At 44.5% G+C, this 25,344-nt stretch overlaps 1 protein-coding gene across 1 annotated transcript in view; it reads right to left on the bottom strand.

Moving 5' to 3' along the window:
* Positions 1–25,344, bottom strand: part of ARIH1 (ariadne RBR E3 ubiquitin protein ligase 1) — a 51,611-nt gene that overhangs the window by 6,000 nt on the left and 20,267 nt on the right. Inside the window, exons 2-11 of the mRNA XM_030228360.2 lie at positions 23,668–23,735; positions 17,826–17,970; positions 13,123–13,215; positions 12,723–12,778; positions 9,780–9,846; positions 8,993–9,099; positions 8,085–8,127; positions 6,959–7,030; positions 453–583; positions 297–354 (exon numbers count right to left, since the gene is read on the bottom strand). Coding sequence (XP_030084220.1) covers positions 297–354; positions 453–583; positions 6,959–7,030; positions 8,085–8,127; positions 8,993–9,099; positions 9,780–9,846; positions 12,723–12,778; positions 13,123–13,215; positions 17,826–17,970; positions 23,668–23,735 — 840 coding nt within the window. The remainder of the gene's footprint in view (positions 1–296; positions 355–452; positions 584–6,958; positions 7,031–8,084; positions 8,128–8,992; positions 9,100–9,779; positions 9,847–12,722; positions 12,779–13,122; positions 13,216–17,825; positions 17,971–23,667; positions 23,736–25,344) is intronic.

Raw genomic sequence — 25,344 nt, 5'->3', positions numbered from 1 at the left:
AAACAGTGCAAGAGAACCAAGATGACTCAATACACAGTCATTAATCTTATTTTCTTCACACTGACAGACCAGCTGTAAAAAAATAACACCACGGGCATGGTTCAACTTGTGTGCTCTGGATGTACAAAGGTAGCACATAGCAGGCAAATCCATCCCTATCTTAAAAGTCAAAAGACTTAACTGTCCTTTGGATTTGTGCCCGAATCCGTGAATTCCTTCAGAGCAGATGTGTAGGTTTAGAGAAAGCACAGCACAGGGCCGATGATCTCCCTCATCACCAAAGGTTATGGACTCACCTCCTGTGCATCCCTTGCTGCCTTTGCATCATCCTCATTGTAGCGATTACAGTTGTACCTGCAACAGGGACACCGATTCCACAGATTTCAGTCCAAATCCATGCCGTTTGCACCACGACCTCCTCGCCTTCCAGCAAGGCACGCTCCCGAACTCACCAGGCAGATCCGTGGGGCTCCCAGGGGCCCAGACACACCCAGCAGAACTCCGCCTTGCAGTTCTGGTTCCGACAGACCATGTGGTTGCAGCCCCCGTCCTTCTCGATGGTGACGTGGCATTTCGGGCATTCCTGTCCACAGGACAGAGAGCACCGTTAGCAGGGCAAGCACGGAACCCCAACAGCCTGGGGAACTTGGAAGGGTTCCCACGGCAGTCAGACAGAGCACGTCAAGTGAAATACATGATTTAATTCTTCCCTTTGGACATCGAGATCCTCTTCAGTCAGGCCTTAAAATACTTCCAAACCCGGAGCAGTTAGATAGAAAAAACCTAAGGAATAAAATATTTTATCTATGCTGCTCTCACAGAGGGACACTGGGCGAGTCACTTCATGACCTTCCCCAAAATCCCAGCAGAGGGGTGGTCTCTAAGAGCCTGGGAAGCATGTGGCTTTCCTCACCACCAAGTGTCTGGTCCACTCTGGGACTGAGACCAAGCCGGAATCACGCTGTTACCAATCCTGCAGCTGTACCACGCCATCCAGAAAGGAGCTGAAAACATGCAGCAAGACTCTAGTGTGCTTCAAAGAAGCTGCTGTCAGCTAAAAAGACACTTCTCTTCCTGAGGTGTTTCCAAGTTTCCCATCAGGTCCCTTTTTTCCCTTCATGTGACACCTCACTGAAGACTTTTCCATAAAAGCTCACATGGGGTTTCCCTTTCAGGAGTAAGGCTTTTGACAACTGTGAGTATCTCAAAGGGCAGCTCTGCACAGAGAAATATCTGGGGAATACAACACCAATACCCATGAGCTTAGAAATTAACAAATCAACAAAGCAGCAAACACAAAGAAAAAAACTGCATAAATAAAGCCAAAACCATTTTAGGCTGAATCAGCTCCTCATCCAGCTCATCCCACAACCACACCAGCCTTCATGAAGTTTCTGCGCGAGCCAGTTTTATATATAATACAGTAACAAACATATCCAAACCAGGGATACACACACCTGTAAAATCAGCTGCAGCTTTTGGGTCAGAAGCATGTGAAATCCCCTCCCCAGTCTGGAGCATGTCTTTGCTAACCAAAGCAAGCAGTTCCTACCATGGCATTCAGATAAACTCTCAGCAAAGGAAGAAGACAACGTGCACAATCACTCCGTAACTGCTACTTCTATACAGGACACAATCCAGTGGGTTCTTGTACACCCAACTATTACTGCACTTCATATGAGTTTGCCAGTTTGGATTGTCACAGACAGAAGAATTTGCACATCAAACCAATGGGATCAAGCAGCAACCAAGCACAAAGAGGGATTTTCTAGACCTACGTTTGTTCTTCAGACTCAGTAACTGGACTACAGAGTAAGTGAAGCACAGTAGCTCCTGTGCTGGGCCCCTCAAGGGCACAACACCAAGATGCTCCCTAGGACTGCCCACAGGATGGATACTCAGCCAGGGAAGCTTGTTCCCACTTAAGTCAGTGCAGTTCTGTGAACTTCAAAAATAGTCCCTTCTTTGAGTAGAGCACTCAGTGCAGCATCTATTTCACTTTTCCAGGCAGCACTCCTCCCTCTTCCAATCCTGCACCAACAAGCCAAGACTCCAATTTAGGTTTATGCCAGCAATGTCCTGCCCAGCTGTGCAGATCCCTGCTCAGTCTGCTCATCAGCCAGGGTGGCTCTAAGTACAGACAATGGCCCTGTCACACCATGATGGCTCTGTGCTGCAGAGCCACAGGAGGCTGTGGAGTTGTGCAGTTCTTCCAGACACATCTCCTCCCATCAGGTGCACACCTTGCTCCTGGGAGGCACAGCTGATCCACACAGCTGCTGTGACCCCTCCTGCTGAGCAAAATCCTACAGCTGACAGAGGGAGAACAGGCCCCAGGTGACATGCCAAGCTGGGGAGGTGCCACAAGCACATATCCACAGCACAGGGATGGGGGGCCATCTCAGCCCCAGCAAGGCCCTATCAGGAGCATGGAAATTCTGCCCTCCTGTCTTTCAGGTGGGACCAAGCTTTCCAACGTGTGCACAGTGCTCAGGGCTTTGAGCTCTGGAATGCAAACTAGGACAAAAAGACCCTTCCAGTACCTGAAAGGGCTGCAGGAAAGTCCAGAGAGGGACTTTGGACAAGAGGGAGTGGTTCCCACTTCCAGAAGGCAGGGTTGGATGGGATATTGGGAAGAAATTCTTCCCTGGGAGGATGGGCATGCCCTGGCACAGAGTGCCCAGAGAAGCAGTGGTTCCCCCATCCCTGGAAGTATCCAAGGCCAGGTTGGACAGGGCTTGGAGCACCCTGGGATAGTGGAAAGGTGTCCCTGCCCATGGTGGGGGTGGAACTTGATTTAAGGTCCTTCCAACACAAACCATTCCATGATTCTAGGATCTCATTCCAGCCCTTTTCTCACAGGGAATGCCATTCTTTCCACACCCTTATGCTCCTGTCTAGCAAAGCACAAGGAAGAGGTGACACAGTATCTGTGCAAATCCCTAAAGCTGTGTAAAAGTGTAAAGTTAAGTATTATTAAAAATTAAAGCCATGAAAACCACATACTAAAGAAATGCTGGACACCAGCAGAAAAAGAAGTAGCAACTACTAAAGGCACGACAGAACAAGTGGGAGAGATTTATAGATTAATGAGGATAGGGAAGAAAGATCTCCCTGAGAATTACAGCTATGCAACAACCCGACAGGCAGCAAATCAAGTTACTAAACCTGCAGATTATTGTGCACATTATCAGTCAGAGCACAGCACAGAAGTGACCTCATTAACATTGTTCCACTTCAAACAATTCCGTACTGGGCTTGGAAACAAAAGCCTGGGCAAACCTGGCAAAGGAGAACAATCCTGATTTTGTTGTAAAAGTCCATGCACATATAAAGCACCATAAACCTCAGCAGCTCTTTTATGAACAGGAAGCTAAATAGAAACATGTTTCTTATTTCAGGGCAAGTGAAAGAGATTAGTCCTTTCCAGAACTCCCAGAGGACCTGGTGGACATCATCCTCCCACAGCCACATGCACAGCAATGCCTTCACCCCTAGCCCATCCTATAAAGACTCATCAAAAACCACAGGGATTTCTTAATGAATTTTAACAAAACAAAAAACTTAATTATTAGCACAAACAGTACACCATTCTAACACCTAGAGTCACAGAGCAAAACTTTCTAAAGCAGATTTGAAACACCAGTTGGGCACTTTTAGAAAACCACAGATCATGGCTCTGGCACAGTGGGAAATGAAGGAGCACAGTTTGGTGCTGGTGCCCAGGAAGATTCTGTGTCCTGCCAGAATTTCCACACATTAGAACAAATGCAGGATCTTCAGAGAGTACAGAGGGAACACTTTAAGCCATTAAAAAGTGACGTGAAAAGGGAGAGATGTGGGCTCATGCCATTTTATCTCATGCATGGGAGAAAACAGCCAGTGGTTTTTTTGAGAAGAAAACGTGCCTGGTTTACCCATCAGCCCTTCAAGCTCTCTCTGGCCTGCAAGGGAAGGATGGGGATGTGCCACAAGCCAAAGAAGCAAGGCTGGGGCTTTTTTAGTACTAGATGAAAAACTTTCATTAACACCAATTTAAGTTCCACAATAAAAAGCAGTGCCTTGTGTGAAGGCCAGCACCAACTTTGTTCTTTTCCCTTTAGTATTCCAAGAAGCAGAGATTAACATCACATTCAGGTTCCAAACAGGTTTCCCCTCCTCCTTTTAGACCACTTTCAGATAGACTTGATACACCTTAAGAGCCCAAAATAAATGCACAAATCCAAGTTTTCTCTACTTTTCACTCCTTTGGATGTCCAGCTGACAAAAGTAATGGATCTCTGTGGTTCCTTTATTCCCAAATACCAGAAATCTGCTGAGTTTGACTCAAGAGAGGAAGAACCAAGTTTGTCAAATAAACTGAAAAAGGAAGAAATGTGCAAATCCTTGGACTATTCAACACCGTTCCTCAAGAAGACTGAGAATTACAGGCTTGATAAAGAACTTGTATTGCCTTATCTCAACTTTAAATTAATCTAGTTAAGCTGAACTCGTGTGAAAGTAGCTTATTTTAAGAAAAAAGCCATCCACTCCAGCACATTCTGCTGCAAGGGCTGTATCTTTTGTAGAAGGAATTGAGGTCTCCTAAGTGCAAGTAAATGAATGCAAAAGAAGAAGAAAAAAATCGTATCAGAAACCACAGAACTCACTACTCAAATCTCCTCGTTTTTCATTCAGACCACTCTACATAATTCATCAAAAAATGCATCACATCATTCCAGTTGGGGAACAGAACCCAATTCAGCTGGGTTTCACTCTTCTGTTCTCTCACACAATTGCCTAATCTTCCTTTCCAACTCCATCTTCCAGGACAAGCCGGAACAAATATATCTCACATTCTCCCGTTGCAAAGGATTATCCAGATTTCAAGCCCACATTCCAGAGGAGTGGTATTTCTCTTTTACACCTTCATCTTGGTTATGACAGGAAGTCTCCTTCCCTGAGAGGAGCCCACATGGGACAGGATTCATGCCTGGATGGCTCCAGAAAGTGCTTTCCAAAAGCCAGAAACAGCAACGGAGCGCGTAGTCACAACTGAGTTCCTTGGAGAGCTGTTCCCAATGATGATGGGGATTTCTGCATCTGATGGTACCTGATTCCTTTCTAGGTTCTTCAAAATGAAGTTCAACACAGAATTTAGGCTGTGAAGCCAACAGTGCAGGCACGAGTTGTGCCTCACCAAACACGGCTGCCCTGCTTTCCTGTTAGGAACAGTACAGAGAGAAAGGAGGGATGGATACACACTCCCAACTGCACAATTCCCATCCCAGTCTATTGCTACAGCCCCACACCCAGAGAGCACTTGGGCTTCTCTGTGCCTCTGCTCAGGGATCAGCAGGGAACTGAGGCAGGAGCTGGATGCAGCCCCACGATATCGGGCTGACCTGGTTCTCCAGAGGCTGCAAAGCTCCCAGCACACACATCCCAGAGACCAAAGCTGGAGATTCCCACCTTCCCCAAGGCAGGGATCAGCATGAGGGTGGTACTCTTCCTGCCAACTTTCCCCTCAATTGAATCCAGCATCAGCTCAGAGAGAAGAATGCCATATTGTCCTTGAGTTAATTCAATGGATATGGATGCTGTAAGACTCCAGGACTGTTGGCTTGCTCAGATGTCTGGAGTAATTACCCTGATGGCAATTTTTCTCCCTGCAGCAGCCTGGGCTCCTAAGTATTCCCATGTAGGAATGTCTGGGACAGTATTAGAGGAAGTAGCTTAGACAGTGATGTCCCAGGACAGCTCTGCTGCCCACAACAGACTAGAGGTACCCATGAAGAAAAGCAGGGCTGGTGCCAGATGCCACCCTCCAGATGGGTGCTCCCCACCCCCAAAAATCTTCTTATTCCCAAGGCAGGGGCAGGTAAAAGATGGGGAACCCCAAGATCTTGGGGGCTTTAACAGGCAAAGCGGGGCTGTTGCTGTTCCAGTGTCCCAAATATGTGAGACCCAAGGCTAGCAGTGCTTACACTCTGCCTTTTTTGAGCTATTGGCTGCTCTTCCTCAGGTTTAGTAGGAGCAGTCCCTGAAGACCCAGCCAACTCCAAACAAACCTGGTTCAGTCCCTGAGCCACTTTGGAGCACACAGAGACAAAGCCAAACTCCCTCTGGTGACTCTGTGAGCTCCATGCAGGGCCCATTCCAGGCTGATCTGAGCTGCCCAGCAGGGGTTTCTCTGCCACCATAACACAACATTCCAGCTCGATGAAAACCAGGCAGCCAGCCCCAGAAAACAGCAAACAATGCCATTAACCACTTACACAACAGAGCTAAGAAAACAAAGCAGCCATTTCCTCACTCCCTCCCCACCTTCCTCCTTCAGCTGGGAGCCTCAGGCCTCCACCTCCTCCTCCTCACCCCCATGGGATCTGCTGCTTTTGTGTCTTTGTCACCATGACAATCATGGGTTGAATTTGTCCCAAAATGGTCAAATGCTAGAGTTTCAGGCAAAGTTGGGCTAAGCAGAAGGAAGACCTTTACATAATGAAATCCCAGACAGCTGTTCTGCCAGTCTCCACCTGGAATGCTGCCCAGCAGAAATGAAGGCTCCTCCGGAGGCCAATCCCAGGGATTTGAAGGCAGATGTAAATGATCCCAGCCAAACTGAGCCACGGGTGGTGGTAACATGTTCCACATATGGGATGGGCCATGGATTTGCTTAGGGAAGCCACTGGTGCCAGACAGGAGCCCAAAGACTTAAATCTTGAGCTTTCTTTGGGTCTCCAATTAACTGCTTGTTCCAAGCACTTTCCTTCACTGAACTTGAAGAAACTCACCTGATTCCAGGCATTAACACCTGTTCACTCTTCAAACAAGAGCACTTGAGTGTACTGTGGATTTTAAGGCTTGCTCTTAACAGGGAAGAGAAAAAGCAATCCTAGTGCAAGGAATTAGACTGATGTCCTTTTCACCTGACAAATCTGTATAAAATCTCTATATAAAATAGGAGAAAACCTCTCACCTTTGTGTTGGCTGCAATCCAATTGGAGGTTTCACTGTCATCATCACACTTCTTAATCCATTTCTTTAACCACTGTCAGAAAAATGATGGAAGAAGAGTCTTAAATCTAGCTGGAGGAACTGCAAATGTTCCCAAGACTCCTGCTACACATTAAGGAAAGGTACACCCAGCCACATGGGAACTGGGGAGTGTTGGTGCTGGTTAATTGTGCAAATAGCCACTAATTTAGTGGCAGACAGTTCCTGCTGCTCCATCCTGATCCAGCAAGCACAAGCACACAGCACAAACACTCCTGCAACGAGTTTGCAGCTCTTAATCAACACAAACTTCATGGTGGAATCTTAAATAATAAGGACATTTTGGCTTTGGGGTGACTAATTGTGGCCTTCCAGTACCTGAAAGGAGCCTACAAGAAAGATGGAGAGAGACTGTTTACAAAGACCTGGAGGGACAGGACACAATGAATGGCTTCCCACTGCCAGAGGGCAGGGATAGATGGGATACTGGGAAGGAACTGATCCCTGTGAGAGTGGGGAGGCCCTGGTACAGGCTGCCCAGAGAAGCTGTGCCTGCCCCATCCCTGGAGTGTTCAAGGATGGGGCTTGGAGCACCCTGGGCTAGTGGAAGGTATCCCAGCCCATGGCGGGCTGTGGGACTAGATCATCTTTAAAGTCCCTTCCAACCCAAACCAGCAAAACCAAATTAGTTCCTCCAGTACAAGGGATAACGCCTGACAAAGCATCAAACACCTACAGGAACAACTCCTACAGGAATGCTCTGTCCAAAAAACACCTTCACTCCTTGCAGGAGGTCACAGGTCTAACAGCCTCATCTTCCAGAGAATTCCCACCTGGATGAGGCACTGTTCCCTCAGCAGGTCCAACTGGGAGGCAGCAGTGAAGGCACTCAATAGGATTTCACTGCTGGTTCTCACCCTGTGATTTTAACAGGAGCTACTCTGCTCCCTGGTGGGCTCAATGATCCCTGGGGGTCCCTTCCAGTTCAGGATCATCTATGATTCTATGGACAGCCACAAAAACTTGGGCTTCATTGCTAAGTCTTGTACATAAATTTATTTTAAACTTTTTCAAAACACAGTTCTGGACAAGAACTTTGATGTGCTCACCTTGCATTTAACAGGATCATGCCAGTTTTCACCACAGTTAAAGCTGCAAGGGAAAGAAAGGGAAAATAAGCAAACAGGGCAGATGATTGTATTAGTAATTAAACAGTTTAAGTTTTCTTCTGGGTTGTTCAAAGCCAGTCCTAAGGAAACTCAACACACCCCCCTTCAATCCTGAAATCCCTCAAGGGCCACTTCAAAACAGTGACAGAACAATGGCTCCCCACTGCCAGAGGGCAGAGTTAGATGAAATTATTAGGAAGAAATTCTTTACTGTGAGTGTTGTGAGACACTGAAATTGGTTTCTAGACAAGTCACCCCATCCCTGGAGTGTCCGAGGCCAGGTTGGACAGGGCTCAGAGCAGCCTGGGATAGTGGAAGGTGCCCTGCCTATTGTAAATCAAAGGCAACTCTGACTAAGGGCAGAGAGAATGATGCATCTGACTCCACTGATAGCAGAATGCTAATTACTTTATTGTACTACATTATATGCATTTCATCTAAACTGAATCTGCCCAGCACTCACTCTGCACACAACTGTTCACACGGCACTGAATCTCGTGTCCACACACACACACACACTTGGCCCTGACAGGCCAAGGAAACAAAACATCTTTACTTTGAATAAACAATCTCCATATTGCATTCTACTCTAGCACAGCAAGTGATAAGAATTGTGTTTTCCCTTTCTCTGAGGTTCAGAGAATGTCAATCTCAGAAATCCTTGGGAAGAACTGCGCCTTGCTTTTCTCGGTGAAGAGAAATGTGGCAACGCCTGCCCACAGCAGGGGGTGGAACTGGATCACCTTTAAGGTCCCCCCCAAGCCAAAGCAGCCTCCATGAACCCACACTAACACACTCAGGGCAGTGAGCACAGGGCAGCATCAGCAGCTTCTCCTTGTTGCTCTTACCAGAACTGACGGCCACATTTGCAGCGCACGGGTTTCGCATCCGGGTACTGGACTTTAACGACGTGGTGGCAGTCGGGGGCAGGACACCACTTTAACAGTCGATTACACTGCAGAACAAAGCACACATCCACATCACAGGGGAAGGCTGTGCTCAAGGACAGCTCCTGCCCTCCATGCCTTTGCTGTGGCTGCAAACAGTTAAGGAATTAAAACCAAACCCACTGCACCCATCACTTCTGGCAAGGACTGAAAGCTTGATCTCGTAACAACTTCTGCCCCAAGGCTCTACAGGACAGCTGAAGCCACAGAGCTGGGAAAATGGAACAGTGCAAACCTTTCTCCAAGTTTATTTGGAGGCTAGAAAACTATTAGTGTTTTGCTAAAGCACTTTTGCAGTTTTACTTCAACTGGCAAAATGTTTAAGGCACATTCTTGTTTACAGCATTTTCCTGGTTTTCAATGTGAAGTATCTCAGGTAACACTCAAGAGTGATAAATATTACATAACTATTATGTAACTATTATAACTACGTAATTCTGCTTCTCAGAACTCAAATATTAAGCAACAGCTCTTACATTCTCTTTAGATCTTTTGTCCTAAAGTTTTTTTAATATTTTCCTACAATTATCCCTGTAATGCAAAGGACCATAAAACAATCCCTGCCTTCACACCTGATTACAGACTATGCAGACCTGCTCTGCAGTTCTAAACAAGCCTCCAGCCTCTGGCTGGCTACACATCTGAGATAAACCCTACAAGCCATTAAAAAATTGAAATAAAAACTCACCTCTACAAAACTATTGGTTATTAAATGCTGGTACTTTAATTTAACCTTGGAATCTGTGATCAGACGCCTGTGGGAAGGGAAGAAACAGAAAAATTGTAGCAGAAATCTTGTTTTTTCCATACACTGCCATTAAGACAAGACAAATAGGTTTGATTCATCCTTCTACACTTGCAGGTACTTTTTGTACTTACCTGTTCTCTATTTATTTGTCAGATCATTATGAAAACCACATTCATTCTATTCAATATATATTAGCTCCAGAAACAGAAAGCTCACTCAGTTCAAAAGAACTGAACCTCTTGGTGTGAGGATTTTTATTTAAAAACACTTTCCTGAAGAGCCCAAGAAACAAAGCAAGTAATTTCATCAGCTCACTTCCATAAAACATGCAGATTTTGTGGCAAATCCCTTTAAAAAGCTCCAGAACAACCCTTGTGTGGCTAATAACTTTGGGAAGCCTCATGTTAGCTGGGATTCAGTGGAATGCTACAGCTTCAGCTTAAAAATTAATGGTGTTTTAATCCATTTACCATAAAAACAAAGTTTTTATCAATATTACCATTACACAACATGGTCTTTAAATTAATTTCAGTCTGCTTGGAATTGGGAGAGCAGAGGAAAACTGACTGATGGGAACCCTTGACAAGCATGGTGACCACTTCTCTCCTGGGCACAGCATTCCAGCTGGCATTTGCAGACTGCCCAGCCTAAATGCATCCAGAATACCTTAATTATGGATTGTTGAGCACTTCTAAAAATGTCTTTTAGCTATGACTGAAGTGTCTTCCCAATATATCTAAATATAAAGCTGCACTGACACACCCTTGGTGGCACTCCTGGTTTCAATGCTGCTGTGGAATACAGCTTTATCCAGGCCATACCATGGGTAAATATTGGAATTAATGAATTTTCCTTTCCAGCTGCAGCCAAAACTAAGGGTACTCCTGCATGTTATCCTTACAACACTCCCTGAGGAGCAGTGTGTGCCCATGGGATGTGCACAAATCCCAGCCTGGGCAGCTGGGGAGCTCCTCTCCCAAGCACATGCTGGTTATTACATAAATTACAGCACGTGGCAGCTCAATTCCCAGGGCTAAAATAAAACAAATCAGCTGACAAAGCATCTCCTGCAATCCTGGAGTCAAACTTACTGAAGAATGAGAAAACAATTTGAATTTAGTATTAATTATAAATCACTAATTTTTACCCCATACCTGGGCTTCAAGACATACTAAATATCACCTTGAAAATGTGCTGTATTATAACAACATATCAGGTACTGGAATTCAAATAAATAGTCATGCCATGACTAACCAGAGCACATAATCCACTGGTTTTTTGTTTATCAACCTACTTTGATTGCCCCAATCAATATCACCAGGTCAAGATCTTCAAGAATTTTGCTTTGAATATTACTGTCTCTTGGCAAATCCTAAATGAAACTAGACAAATTAAGAGGTGAAACCCATGCCCATAAATCATATTAATTTTGTGTTCAGATTGCTTGGAAACTGGGAACTGGAGACTTTTTAGGTCCTTTCCTGTTTACAAAGTAATAATTAACAACACAGAATTGGGTGCAGGTTCCAGTTGAGATAATTTACATTTTTTGCCATATATATTGACATATCCTAAGATTGCCACAGTTGTCTATTATGGCTTTTAAAGGAAAGAGTTTTTCCAAAAAATGCACCTTCCTCCCCACAGAAATCCAGGTAAGGCCAGGGAAAGGTGGATTTTTACCTCTAGAAACAGTTTCTAGTTTTACTCACACAAATGGGACTTGTTTGCTTTAGCAGCCAGCTGCCACTGCCCTATCCCTGCTCTCTGCAGCCAAGGGGAATCCCAGAGCACTGCCCTCCTTTTCCTCCATCCTTTCCTTGCTGCTGCCACTGCCACCTCCAATGCTTCCAGCTACTCAATTTCACATGCACTGTTTGAACAGCTCATTCCAACTGTTGCAATCAAGAAAATACTCCAAAAAGTCCTGCTGAGAGCATTTGACTCCACAAATTGAAGTCCAACCTCTGGTAAACAAAAATCTCAATCAAGTTACTCAAGACATGCCAACTTCAGCTCAGTTTCCACTCACTAGGCTCTACAAACCACTCCTCAACAGGGCAGGAAAGCATTTCAGCTACTTCCACTTCCATCCAGCCTACACTCCATGAGTAACCAAGAGCCAAAATTGGGAAAATTGTTACTCTGAAAGCAACTGATAATAAAAAACACCAAATTAATATCAATGAGTGAGTCAGGCTTCAGGAAGGAAAGAATAAGGTTAAAGAATAAGCCTCTACTGAGATGTTTTAGCAAGAAGAATTAAAACGAACTTGAACAAAGCTCAACATTAGGAAGGATATTGCTCATGCAACAACCTCCCCCAGTTTAAAAGAGAGGGAAGCTCATGGAGCTCACTGCTCCGCCATGAACTGTATCAGTCATTCTACAGCTGGACAACTCAATAATTCCAAGGACACAGGATGACACACCACCTAAATCAAATCTTGTGTTTGAGGGTCAACTGCCTCCTATCAGAGGGCAAAAAACACATCCTGCATCAGCCCTTAGGACTCCTGTCCTCTGACTCACCTATTCACTACAGCTATAGGGCTTGGGCAACCAGTGGGTTGACCTGGGTAGAAGTCCTAAATTCCTACATAAATCAAAGGAAACAAAATGGACAAAGTAGTAAAACAGGGTTTGGAAACCCTGGTGTCACACTGACCAAACAGGTCAGGGAGTCTTTCCTCCCAGTGTCATCACATGGGGTTTGACACCTTAACAGGAAGTTAAGAGACATTCTGGAATCCAAACAGACAGTTCAGGACAGGTTCCTCTGCTGCCTGCAAGCCTCTGTGCAGTTTTAGAAGCATTTGAACAGATCTGAATAGCACATGAGCAACACAATGGAAAGAGAGCAAAGCCATGAGAATTACTTACATAACTGTATTGTCGTCCACTAAGATATCACAGCCATGGGCAGGGCATGAAATGGTCTGAAAAACACAAAGAGGTCAGAGGAGGAACAGTGGTTATCCTGGTTTTGCATCACAAGGAATTCCAAGGCAACAGACTTCACTACAATCCACAGCCAAAGGAGTGCCCTGCCTCTCCCAGGTGTGCCACTGGTTCTTCCTTCCCCAGGGCAGAAACCTGCACCAACTCCACTGAATTCTCTCCAGATTAACCTCAGCAGAGCCTGTAGCCCCCAAACCTTTGCAGTTTGGGTTCCCTCTGTTGTTCTTTTGGGTTTTTTTAAACTTTAGCAGAGAGACTCTCCCCTGTCTCTCCAATACACACAATTTCCAGAACTAAGCCATGAGGTGAGTTGAGATTTTACCTGTCCCATGCCTTCCTCCATTATTTTGGTAGTTAAATATTCACTCCAGCACTGCATACAGAATTTGTGTCCACACTCTAGGCCAGTGAAGTACTGCAATGACAAAGAACACAAGACATGGCCTGGTTTTATCACATGGATTGACTCCATAATTCCATCCTTTGTAGTGCTGTGCAGTTCATCCATCCCATCCCTCATTCCTCACACCAAACCTGAGACACTGCTATTCACTTTGCATCATCACCCCTACAGAACATTGCCAAGGCTGCCTTAGTCACTCTTCCAAAGCCAGACTTTAATCCCCAAGCCCAGCAGCAAGGACAGGTGTGGCCCATGTTTCCACCCTGCCCATTTCAATTTATTCTTGTTTTGGGAATGTACATGGGGCACACAACATGGCTCTCTCCCATTCTACTTTGGAAAGCAGTCAAATAAATGCAACACCAAACAGAGCACAGTGACAAGGATGCAGAGTCTTCATTGCTCTTATTTTTTTCCCCTTGGCACATGTGGGTGCTGCCCAAAAGTTCCAGACCTCCCCAGGGAAGTTCCCCCTGAAACCCAGATGCTCATCAGATGAGGACACTCAGGATCCTAATTGGCAGGTGTTCATTGCTAAACAGAATTCAATAATGACCTGCTGTCACAGACAGCAACAGGGACAACTCCATCCTTGTCTGCATCATCTGCAGAGAGCTGACAAGATATCATCTGGGACTGAGTGGTTACACAAGGGGTGGAGAAGCAAACACTGCTGAGGAAAAAGTGGAATTAAAGTACTTTTCTCTGGTCAGCTGAAAGTTATTTTATACTCAAAGTCAGCACCAAGGAAAACTGTATTTAAAACACTTCATCTGTACCACTATTGAGGTAATATTTGCTGGCTCAGCTTTTCAAACCAACTTCTCAGCTAGTGAGATAAAACCAGAACTCTACCCTCAGCCACCATCAAACCATGAAAATTCCACAGAGGAAAGAACCTGCAATCCTCTGCAGAACAGCCCAAAACAACAGCAGGATGGTGGTAATTGAGGAAAGGAGACTCCACTTGAGGGATATGCTCTTTCCAAGCATTCTCAGACACCCCAGATACATTCTGTCTATCCCACAGAGGTGCAGCAGCTGGGCTGTGCCATCTCTGGATGCTGTGGCATTGCCCAGGGCAGGTGCCTGTCAGCACCCCTTTGCCAGGGCTGGCAGGCTGTGATTACACTGCTCTGCCACTCCTGCCACCAGCACAGGCTGCAGCCTGGGAGCACCAACACAGCTCAATCTGACCTGAGCATGATTTGGGTCCAGGTAAAAATAGAAGTATCCACCCTAAAAAAACAACAAAGAGATCAGAGAGGAGGCTGACACCTATGTGGTGCCAGGTACACTGGCTGCCAAGACTGCAAAGACACCTTCCCAATTTCTGAACCCTTACTGAGCACAGCTCCGGAGATGCTCCTGTGGCCAAGTAACATCGCCTGGAGATGCAGAGTTAAAAACACTTCAGCATCTGGAACTTTTGGGGTGATACAGCATGAAACCATCCCAAAGACTGAATTGGCTTTTCTGTGAATTCTGGCTTCTCCACATGTGATGGGAAGCAAGCAGAGATAAGGAAATCATCCTTTACTGAATTCAGCACTCCTGCAGCAGGCACACAGAGGAACCAGCACAGAACAATCTTCATGTAAGAGCTGGTTTGGTTATTTCAGGCTGGGAAATGCTTTGCTAAATGCCCACAGAAAAGCAGCCACCACCACACTTCCTCCCAGGCTGCAAGGAATGTAGAGAATCTCTCAGCTCTTTTCTTTACTTTGAGGGAGTTCCCAATTATTTTTGGCTCAGCTGACAGCAGATGTCAAGGGAGCAAATAAAAAGGCCAACATAAAACCACCAAGGATATGGGGGGAGCAGTAACTCCTTAGGCAGTTCATTAGCCCAGGGGACAGCTCTGCTGTCACCACATCTGTGCTCAACATCTGCAGTCTGGACAAAGCAGGATGTTCCCAAAAACACCCCCAAGCCCACTCTCCTGAAGGTGAGGGGCAAGAGAGGAGGAAGGCAAAGCCACCACCCTCCCAATTCCTGTCTTTCAAATAAAGGTGTCACCCAAAAGAACTGGGTGACACCTTTATTGGAACTGCTGGGACCTGACAGTGTTTGACAGGGACACAGAGCAGGTGAAACATCTCCCTAAAGTCCTCAAACTTGCAAGGTGAGAGCTTCAAATGCTTTGTTTGGCAGCTGCTTCCCAAAACCTCAAACCACAGTTCTTTGGAGGTGACTGAAGAGCTACAGAGACTTTGTAGATGGGAGAGAGGGAATTTCAAGACTAACATTCCTGCAACAACTGTACACTGTAAAACTTATAAACACCTCCAAACTCTCAGCTTTCCATAGGCTGAAAGGGGCTCTCAGTACTAAAACTCCCCAGCTTTCATGTGGAAAAATAATTAGCTAATTATTTCAAGAGCATTTTGAAAGCTGAGGTTGGGGACTGAACATAAAAAAAATCCTAGAATTTTTAATTCACATCGACTAAAACAGCTTCAAAACAGCTTCCAGTCACCTTAGACACAGACACTACAGCCTTTTAAAGAAGAAATAATAAATACTAGCTTTCCTATAGGCTCCAGCTTTGCTGTAGGGCAAAGAAACAGAGTCCCCTCTGATGTCTTTTAACACCAGCAACAGAGAGAGCCCTGCTCACTTGCAACATCTCTCTGCTCCAGCTAAAAATCTGCTCTTCTAACTGGGCCACTGCTATTTGAGCTACAAAATCAAGAAGTGTTAGCATGTTTTGTGCTGTTCTTTCCAGTTTCAAAACTCCAGACAATGCTGGAGTGTGATTTTAGAGGTTATCCTGTGCAGGACCAGAAGTTGGACTCCATGATCCTTGTGGGCCTGTCCCATGATTCTGTGATTCTGCTTCCCAGGTAGCACAGCACCCCCAGCCAGAGGACAGGCCTGTCACTTGTGAGTTGTACCCCCAGCCAGCACAGCAGCTACATTAGAATGGAGAGAACAATGTATTAGAATATATTGCCTTTCTTTCACAAAGCACCTCATCATACAGAACAGGAATTTGCCTTCCCAGCTACTCTTCACAAGAAGGAAGTCAGGGCACACAAGGCTGAAGAGGAGACACATGAAACCTTGTGGTTCCTGGCTTAAGAGCAACAGGGACCTTAATGCTGACAATGAGAGGCCTGAGGCTGAGCTTGGCTCAGCTCTGTCCACTCCAGGGAAGAAAATCCAGAGCAAGGGAGAGGCCACAACCAGGGAACTTCACCCCAGGCTACGCCTGAACCCCAAAGTTTATCACGGTTCATTGCTGAAAACACACCCAGAGCAAGAGCAAAGCCTTATGTCAGGGCAGCTTTGCCTGGAAAGGCCCAGCATTTGTTTTAGGGTGTTCTGGAAGGACAGCTCCCCTACAAAGGGCAGGATCCAATAAAAGAAGAATTCCTTATTATCAGCACTTGGCCTTTTTTATTTTGCCTCAAACTCTCCTATTTGAGCTTTTCCACTCACCTCCTTTTCTCCCAAGTCTCCCAACAGTAAGTCCTGCCCCTGGGAGCCCCATCAGAGCATATTCTTAGCAGTGTATGGGAATGCCTCAGTTTGATCAACAGGGACCAAAAAAAGTAGCACTATCATCCAGGGCACTGATGCAGAGCCCCAGCAAGCACTGGGTAACACACTCTCATGTCTGACCAAGAGGGTATTGTCCAATATAATAAAGATCCAAAAATATCCACATTTTACTTCTACTAATTTTTTTTAAACTTCCTAGTTTGACTATTTTGCTTTTAAGAGCTCTTTCTTACCTTGTTTTTCTAGTTAAGTAAATCCCTTTGCCCATCATGCTTTTCAGAGATTTTTAATTTCACATATCCTTTATCACCTCACTTGGTATCAGACCTTTGCAAACATCTCCTGTTTGCTTTTTCCTGAACTTTACCACACCACTGCCCAGGCCCCAGCATCCTCAGAGCTGTTCTGCAGGAAAATGTGAAGTTTCAGGCTGGAAATTTGGGGAGTTGCTGCTCAGGTAGTGTTAGAACCCTGGATGCTGAGAATTTTAGACTTTCTGTGCTGAAAGGCACAGACTTGCAAGAGAGCACTGCATTTGACCTGAGGCTGTGGAGAAGACTTCCAAAATTGATTGATAGCACTGAGATTACAGTGTGCAGTTGTTAGAAGTGTGTAATATCACAGGGTGGAAAACTTAGAGTTTGGGTTTTTAGAACATAGAAATAAATATGAAATTTATATGAATAAATATGAATTTATATGAAATATTTATTTAATATAAATATATATTAAATAAATAAAGATGGAGGTTTTAGGGAAGAGGCAGGTTGTTCTTCTTTACCTTCTTCTTCCTTCTTCACGGGTCTGGGTGATGTTTTGCAATTGGACAGAAAAGTCTGCATTGAGGGCTTCCAGGGATCAGTTATTGGGTTAAAAGGGAAAATAATCTAGGAGTCATTTCTTAATTGGATAGTTGAGTCTTAAAAAACCTTGTCACAAGAGCTAGTTGCCACTTTGTGCCTTGCTAATGAAACCTGCAGAACTCATGGCTGTGAGGCTGTTTCACTGATAAGAAATAATAAACACCTGAGTCCAAACATGAACTGCCATCTCAAATACCTTCAACCCCAACCTCAAGAAACTGATAGGCAGCACCAGGGCCCCTGGGTACTCACGGAGTTTGGGTAGTTCAGATAGCAGATCTGACAGGACATGTCCTGGGCTGATGATCTGGTGTTCATCTGGCGCGTTCGCGACTTTTTACTTGGATTAATTACGTGACACTCTGCAAAGAGCTTCTCCAAGTTGCCATCAAAGTACCTGCACAACACAGGACAGAATGAAAATTTAACCACCTTCTAAATCACATGTCCATTCTATGTAGCAGCTAAGAGTACAAAGATGTTTTTTGTATTTCAAAACTCAGACACCCACTACTTCCAACAAACCCTTCTCTAACACAACACAGAGGTGGATATCAGGCAAGTACAGAATATCAGAGACTCTCACTTGAATTACACACTCCTGAAATTCAAGCACCTTCAATTCTTCAGCTGCATTTCAAGTAATTTGTGACTCTCTCAATTGCTTGGCATTAGAATTCCAGGACAGGAAACTAGAGCAAGAACACCTGAGTTCACAGTTCAGGCACTGGAACACCTTCCTAAAGCACAGGTTTGATGCCTTCAAGCTCAATTCTTATCAACTGAGGCCTTCCATTTTTCCTAATATTCTGATCATTAGCTGTTTAAGCATCTTTTCTCTTCAATCAACCTGAGGTAATTTAACAACCTCCTAAAAAACACAGTTCAAGGTTTACAATGTTTCCAAGATTAGGCACCTATTGAAAAGGAGGATGCAAAAAGATCACTTCCTTTTTATTTCCTATTCTTTTAAGGAAAACAATATTGGTTTGCTTTAAAGGCTTATAAAAAGCTCCTCTTTGGAGAGGAGGACCAAACTGGAGAGAATAATTATCAGAAAGCTCAGCCTCTTCCCAGAATCCTTCACACACCTTTCTCCAGCCTGCAGCAGCTGCAAAGAACTAATTAAACCAGACAATTAACCAGCCCCATCACATGCACACATCCCCCAGCCAAACCCAGCAAGTCATTCCCCAGCTCCATTACAGCTCTACCTACCAACAAGGCTTGATTTATAATCCAAAAAAATATCAATTTTCCTGCTGTTTCATATATTTCTCAGTTCATATATTTTAGAGCTTAAATTTCAAGAGACACTGAATCTGGATGGAAGTGGTGAATTCTGGCACCACAGAACCCACAAGGCTTTGCCACTGTTCTTGTTAGCTCAGGATTTTACTCAACCAAGTTCTTCTGTTTGCTTAGAGGATTATATTTAGAAATTTGCATGTTGTATTTAAATCTAAATATATAAAATTATGTATTTAGAAAACTTTAGCAAGTGAATTCAGTGCAGTCCCATTACAGGGATTATTTGTTTATTAAGAATCATGGATAAATATTAAGTCCACAAAAGTTTTCCAGCCTTCCAACTGCTCTTAGAGGCAGCAGGAAGAGCACAGGACAGGCTCTGAGGAGAGCAGACACACAGCTGGGTGAGAAGTTTGCAAGGAAAATAGTTTTGTATACAAATGCTATGATGCAACTTGAACCCTGATACTCATGACCAGCTAAATGCTTATGGAAATACCAGAGGTTTTTGTAGTGTGGGCTGGTTTAAAGGGTAAATATCCATGTCAGGAACTTGACTTTTTTCACCTGGAATTTTCTATCTCCTTTAAATGTCTATGGATAGTATTCCTGCTTCTCCATGCTGTTTTCTTTTCATGCATTTTCTTTCTGAGTAAGTAATTTCCACATTTATTTTTAGGTATGTCTCTCAGACTCATACTCATGCAGCCACTGGGCCGTAAGAACTCCAAAAAACACAGAGGAAAACTGCATTTTTAGAGAGTGGATCTCCCTGAAAGCACACAGCTCCAACGGATACTCCAAAGTCCAACAGCTCTCTAACTGCTCCATTACTGCTCAGGCAAACATGCCAAGAGCTCAGCCAGAAGACTCTTGCAGTTCTTTCAAAGGTTAGTTCTTTCAAAACAGCTAATTCCAATTACCATCCCTTTTTCCCACTCATTCCAGCATCACCACACACCATCCATGTAGGCAGAACTCCCTTTGCCCTTCCCATGTTCTTTGGTCAAAGGATTCTCAGGCAGCAGCTCTAACACCCTTCCCTCCCACAGCAGCTGAGCTCCATGTGACATTAACCATCTTCCCTGGCCAGCAAACCTTCTCCACCACCCATTTCCAGTCTATTCATCCTCCTTGAATCCAAGGAAGCCAAAACACAACTGGGCTGCAACCCCAGCCCTGATCTGACCCTGATCTCATACAATTCCACTTAGATTTCTCCTCCAAATCTCACCTCATGCATTGCAAAGGATGGCTACACTTCTCCAGATCTGCTCCATGTCAGCATTCCTCCTCACTTCCTTTACAACTCCAAGAATTCTGATTTTTCCTCTAATATTCTCTATTAAAGGGTTGTTGGTTCTTGGTACTTCCATCCTGATTTTCATCCTAGGGAGGAGCACAGCACCTCCAACAGCCCTTTAAATCCTGTGCCCTCCTTTCCCTTCACAATGCAGATACTGAGTAATTCCAGCTCTTCTGGTGCATGAGAATTTCCTCTATTAATTCTTTGAAGTTCATTTGCTTCATCACAAAGTTGGGGGTTTTTCTGCTATTTTAAAATCAACAGACAAACCAGTGTTTGCCCATTATTTTCAAGTGTTTCTACTTACCAAGACCAAACCTAAAACACCACCAAGTCTTTTTGGCAGAGGGATCAAGCTGTCAGCCCCTTTATCTCCTCAAAACTCCCTCCTGCTGTTTGTAACTGCCTAATCGCCATTTTCCAGACATAATCAAATCCTACCCATGGGAGTATCAAAGATAAAAAGCCTTTTCACTGAAAAAAAATTGCTTCTAGTACACACTTTGGGATATTTACTTCCATGGAAGAGCATTTGTGAGTGTCAGTGCATCAAAACACTCACAGTAAAAGATATCTCCACATCAAAACTCCTGCCATGCACCATTTTTCACCCGTTCAGCCTCTGCTGAAGAGTGGAAAGTATTTCTTTTTTCCAAGGAAACCAGGCAGCAGGTTCTGAAGAGGCAGTCTGGGCATTCCTGACATCCCTCCTCCACTCAGAGGGAACAGGGACATGTGGCCACCAAGATAAGCAGCTACAAGGGACTGCTGTATCTCTGGCTGTGCCTCCAGGGATTAAATCGGGCCTTGGGGACATGCTGAGACACTTTTCTCTTTTAAAAAATGGCCAGGATAAGGCACATAAAGCAGGAGAGCTGGATTTTAACCTCTTCATCACACAGAGGTTCCTCCCCAAGCTCCCCTCGGGAGAGGACACCATCAGCCACTGTAAAATTGGAAGATACTAAAGATAAGGTTCAAGCTAAAGCACTTTCTTCACTTGGTTCTGAGGTGATGTGGTCGGTCATTCTGCACCTGGTGCTCTCCTATCCCTAGGAATCAAGCTTACAAGACCCAGGAAAATTTGACATCTTTATTCTCCTAAACACATGCAGCGTATCAGAGGCTGAACTAGTATTTCCTCCACTCATCACTTCCATCCTACAAACAAACCCACCCCAAACACCCAATTTTGCTTTGCAAACAAACAATTAGAGTTTCACCAGTGGAACAGGGCAGTTTTTTAATTGTGGCTGTTATTACTTTACTGTAAGTGGAATAAATACCTGTAGCACATCTGCTCTCTGAACACCACTGTGTAATTACTCCATGACAAAGCTGGCACAGACAGCAACAACCTACTCATTAAAAATAGGCATAACCAGGCTAAAAAAAAGTGGGAAAACAGAGAAATTTTCATGTCACAAGCTCAGACCTCCCCACTTATCAAAAAAATAGAGAAGCCACTTGGTTGAAGTGCTTTCCTCCAAGCCAGGACTGATAAGGCTGCTGGGAGCTCGTGCTGATTCACCATGAGCTAAGAGAAAACAGGCACTAATTAGGAACTGCAAATACACACCATGAAACAACAGGACTTTCAAGCAAAATGTGTAATTTGGGGGCTTTTTTCCCCCTTAATCCTCACCTATCACCTATCAGCAATGACCAAACCCTCTTGAACACTTAGAGCCTGTTCTCAGCCTCCTACCCAGCTTCCTACTCCTTCCTGCTTTAACACAGCTCAGCACTCCAGAAGATTTCATGGAAATCATTTGGTGCAGAAGTGTCAGAAGGCAGCACCAGGCACTGGAGAGATCCTGTTTTGGTGTTTTTCTAATACAACAGGACATCAAGAAGCACCAAAACTGGGACCAGTGTGCAACAGGTCTGCCTAAGCAAGTCATCTATTCTATTACTCACAGGGGTAATCCTGCTGAGTTAAGTATTTTAATGAATATGTTTACCTGTGGATTTGTAAATACAACATGTATTTAAGCTGTAAAAGCCTAACAATGATACCTCACATTGACCTGGCTGGCACCTCCCTTGAGAAAAAAAAAAAAAACAAAAACAAAACCATAGCCCAATTTTTTATTTTTAAATTGATGGCAACCCTAAATAAGCTTTCAAAAACAAGGGACAAAACCTAGTGTACAAAGGGATGGCTTTTCAGTGCACTTGTGTAGAGGTATCTCCCAGGCAAGGAGAGTGAACTTTACCCCAACCAAGAGAACCAGCCCAAGAAACTCAAATATCCAAATATCAAGTGAGCAGACATGTTGCAGAGCAGGTATTAAATCAGAATTCTTAACAGCTGTAGTTAGAGTTAAATAGTGGATATATTTGTAATACAAAGCTTTCAGACTTCCAACATTTACTAAAAGAGGAAAAAAAGGACTAGAAAGCTGTAAAAAAAATACAATCACTTCAGAAAAAAAAATCTAGGTTAAACAAAACAGAAGATATACCTGAGCACCATCACTAACCAAAAATATTACACAAAGGGCACTAAAGATGTCCTAAGCCCATTAGCCAAGGATAGCACAAATATTTATACCCCAAAATAATTACTGACAGTGTAAAACCTTTGCTCCTCTTACCCTGGGTGACAGAGTACCAAACTACAGGGGCACAACCCCAGGGTCAGTGAAGAGAATTTATCAATTCCTAAGAGCACCAACAACTGCTCTGGTTTACCAAGCACATCTCATCTTCCCATACCCTGATTATCAGGCAAAGGAAATGGTAATTAAGGGAAAAGTCAAACTAATGATCCTACCAGGCCCTCCACACCCACCCATTGGTCACTTCACACCAGCACAACCAGCAACTCTCTGTACAGCTTTTACTGCTCCTTTTGGTCCACAGTAATTCTCCTCCCAGTTTCTAAAGTAATTTAAATTCTCCAGCTCCCTCAACTCTTCAGCACCAACCCTGACACTGGAATGAACCAAATGCAGCTGGATTTGGTCTCCACTGAGAAGTACCTTTACCAAGCAACATTCCAAGAGCTGGGAATCAAAGATGGGAAACAACCATAAAACACTCAGCTCTGAGGGGGAGGGAGAGACAAAATTCAAGCCATTATTTACACACCCTAAAGAAAAGCTGGAGCTGTGGAGATGAAGACAAGGCAGGACCATTATCAGCCAGGAACAATTTAGCCTTGGCCAGAGCAGCAAATAAACACGTCAGGAATACACATGCCAGCATGACAGGCATGAGCAGCTAAACCCAAATCCAAAACAGTTGCTAGATAACAAGAACCTGTTCCTGCTTGCTTTTTTCCAAATCCTGCCCAAAGCCTGTACATGTTCAAACTGGAAATCCTTCTTTCCAATGGGCAACATAACTTCCACAACTTTAAATCAAACCAGGCATCAATAATACTAAAACAGTGAGTCATGAGTCACCCTAAGCTGGGAAAGGGGGAACATTTAGAGCTTTCACAAAAGATCCTCCTGCCACACACCGTGCATTCATCCATCCTCACTTGACCCAGGAACAAACATTTTTTCCAGCTCTGCAGCTGCTTACCTCTCCATCAGCTTCTCCTTATCCCAGTTGAAATGGCTAAGCAGTATTCGAGTGATAGTCGCTGGATTCTGGAGAAAGAAGAGAAAAACAATCAATAATTGAGTGACCAAGCCAGAGTGAGAACACCAGGCAGAGCTTTGAATAGGCAAAGGAAAAATCAGGGTGTCTGATATCATCTGTTCAGACAATACATGTTTATTGGGATGGACTGGGCTTGACAGACAGACAAATTTTAAAGGGGAAAAAACCCACCCAACTCTATAAACCCAAGCACCTGTATAAAATGAGAATTTGGGTGAAGATTTAAGAACCAGACCAATTACACCTACCACAGTGCCAACATCTCCACATCCAGCATGCCCACATAATGCAATTCTAGGATGTCTGTAAAATGCAGGAAGGGCTGATTTCTACCCATCATATCCATTTTTGCCACAATCTCCACACTACTTGCAGAGCAAGAATAATCCAGCCCTGACCATCAAAACACTCTGGCTGAAAACTGTCCTAGAACAAAACTGGCTGCCAGTGTAAGATGACAAAGTCCTTGGAAGACCTCAGAAGTTCCTGAAGCACCATCAAATCCAGAAAAAAACTCATGGCAGCTAAGGAAAGAAAGCTAAGGAAAGAAATACAGCCTAGAAAGGTCAGAAGGAAGGTGGAACATATGAGCTGATTTTCACTCATGTACAAGTTTTTATTCCAACTAAATCTGAATTATCAGCCAAGAGTTTGATATATGAGAAACACACCAGACCATATGGCTTCTGTTACACCCCACAACCACGTTTTAGCCCTCCAAATCTGCTCTCTGGGCTCAGTTTTGGGACCATTTAAATGCAAAGGAGTCAAGAGCAGGGCCCTGAGAGCGGCTGGGCTGTGTGTACTTTGCCATTTGACACCAAAATGGAAGTTTGCCTCAGGGCCAGCGTTCAATGGACGCTCTGAAGCTGTTGAAAAGTAGGACATAAACCAGCAATGTGATTTCCTGAGCCCTGGAGCTACAGCCACAACCTGATGCTGCCAAAAGCCAATGCTGTCACCCACAGCAGCGATCCCACCCCATCCCTGCATCTCCTGCCCTCACCAGCCCATACAGCTACAAGCCATTTTATGCTGCAAATCATGACTAAGAAACTGATCTTCTCTTTCCCTTTAGGTTGGTTTTTTTCATGGAATCAGTTCTCCAATCTATTTGATTGCCTGACCACACAAACAGCTGCATTAGCACAAGGGGAAAGCAGGACAGCCTCTTTCACCACCACCACCAACAAAACCTTCACTGAAACAAAGCCCTCGGGTGACAGTGTAATAAGCACAAAGAACCAGTCTTGTGGCTTATACTATAAAAAGTGACACTCCTCTCCTCCTGCAGCGTGTTCTGACTCTTATTAATGCCAGCACAGATTGTTTAAGGCCAAACTAAGAATTTGTTTCCAGCTTAAAAAGCCCACGTGAAGCAAAGCAGCTATAGAAAGGTTTGACCAGATCCCTGATGGAAGCCCATGAACAGCTGGGACAGCAGATCCACACAGTATGGGGCAGGAGATATCAGAAATGGGTATTGCAAACACTGCACAGTGACAGTGTGGGTCTGGTCCATATCTGAAGCAGTCCCCCAGGTGACAGGGATCCAACCCAAGCTGACAACCACATGTCACCAGCTCTCCAACAGCA

This window comes from Serinus canaria, chromosome 10 (genome assembly GCF_022539315.1).
Source record: "Serinus canaria isolate serCan28SL12 chromosome 10, serCan2020, whole genome shotgun sequence".
In the NCBI taxonomy this organism is placed as follows: domain Eukaryota; kingdom Metazoa; phylum Chordata; class Aves; order Passeriformes; family Fringillidae; genus Serinus; species Serinus canaria.
This window is presented reverse-complemented; position numbering and strand designations above follow the sequence as displayed.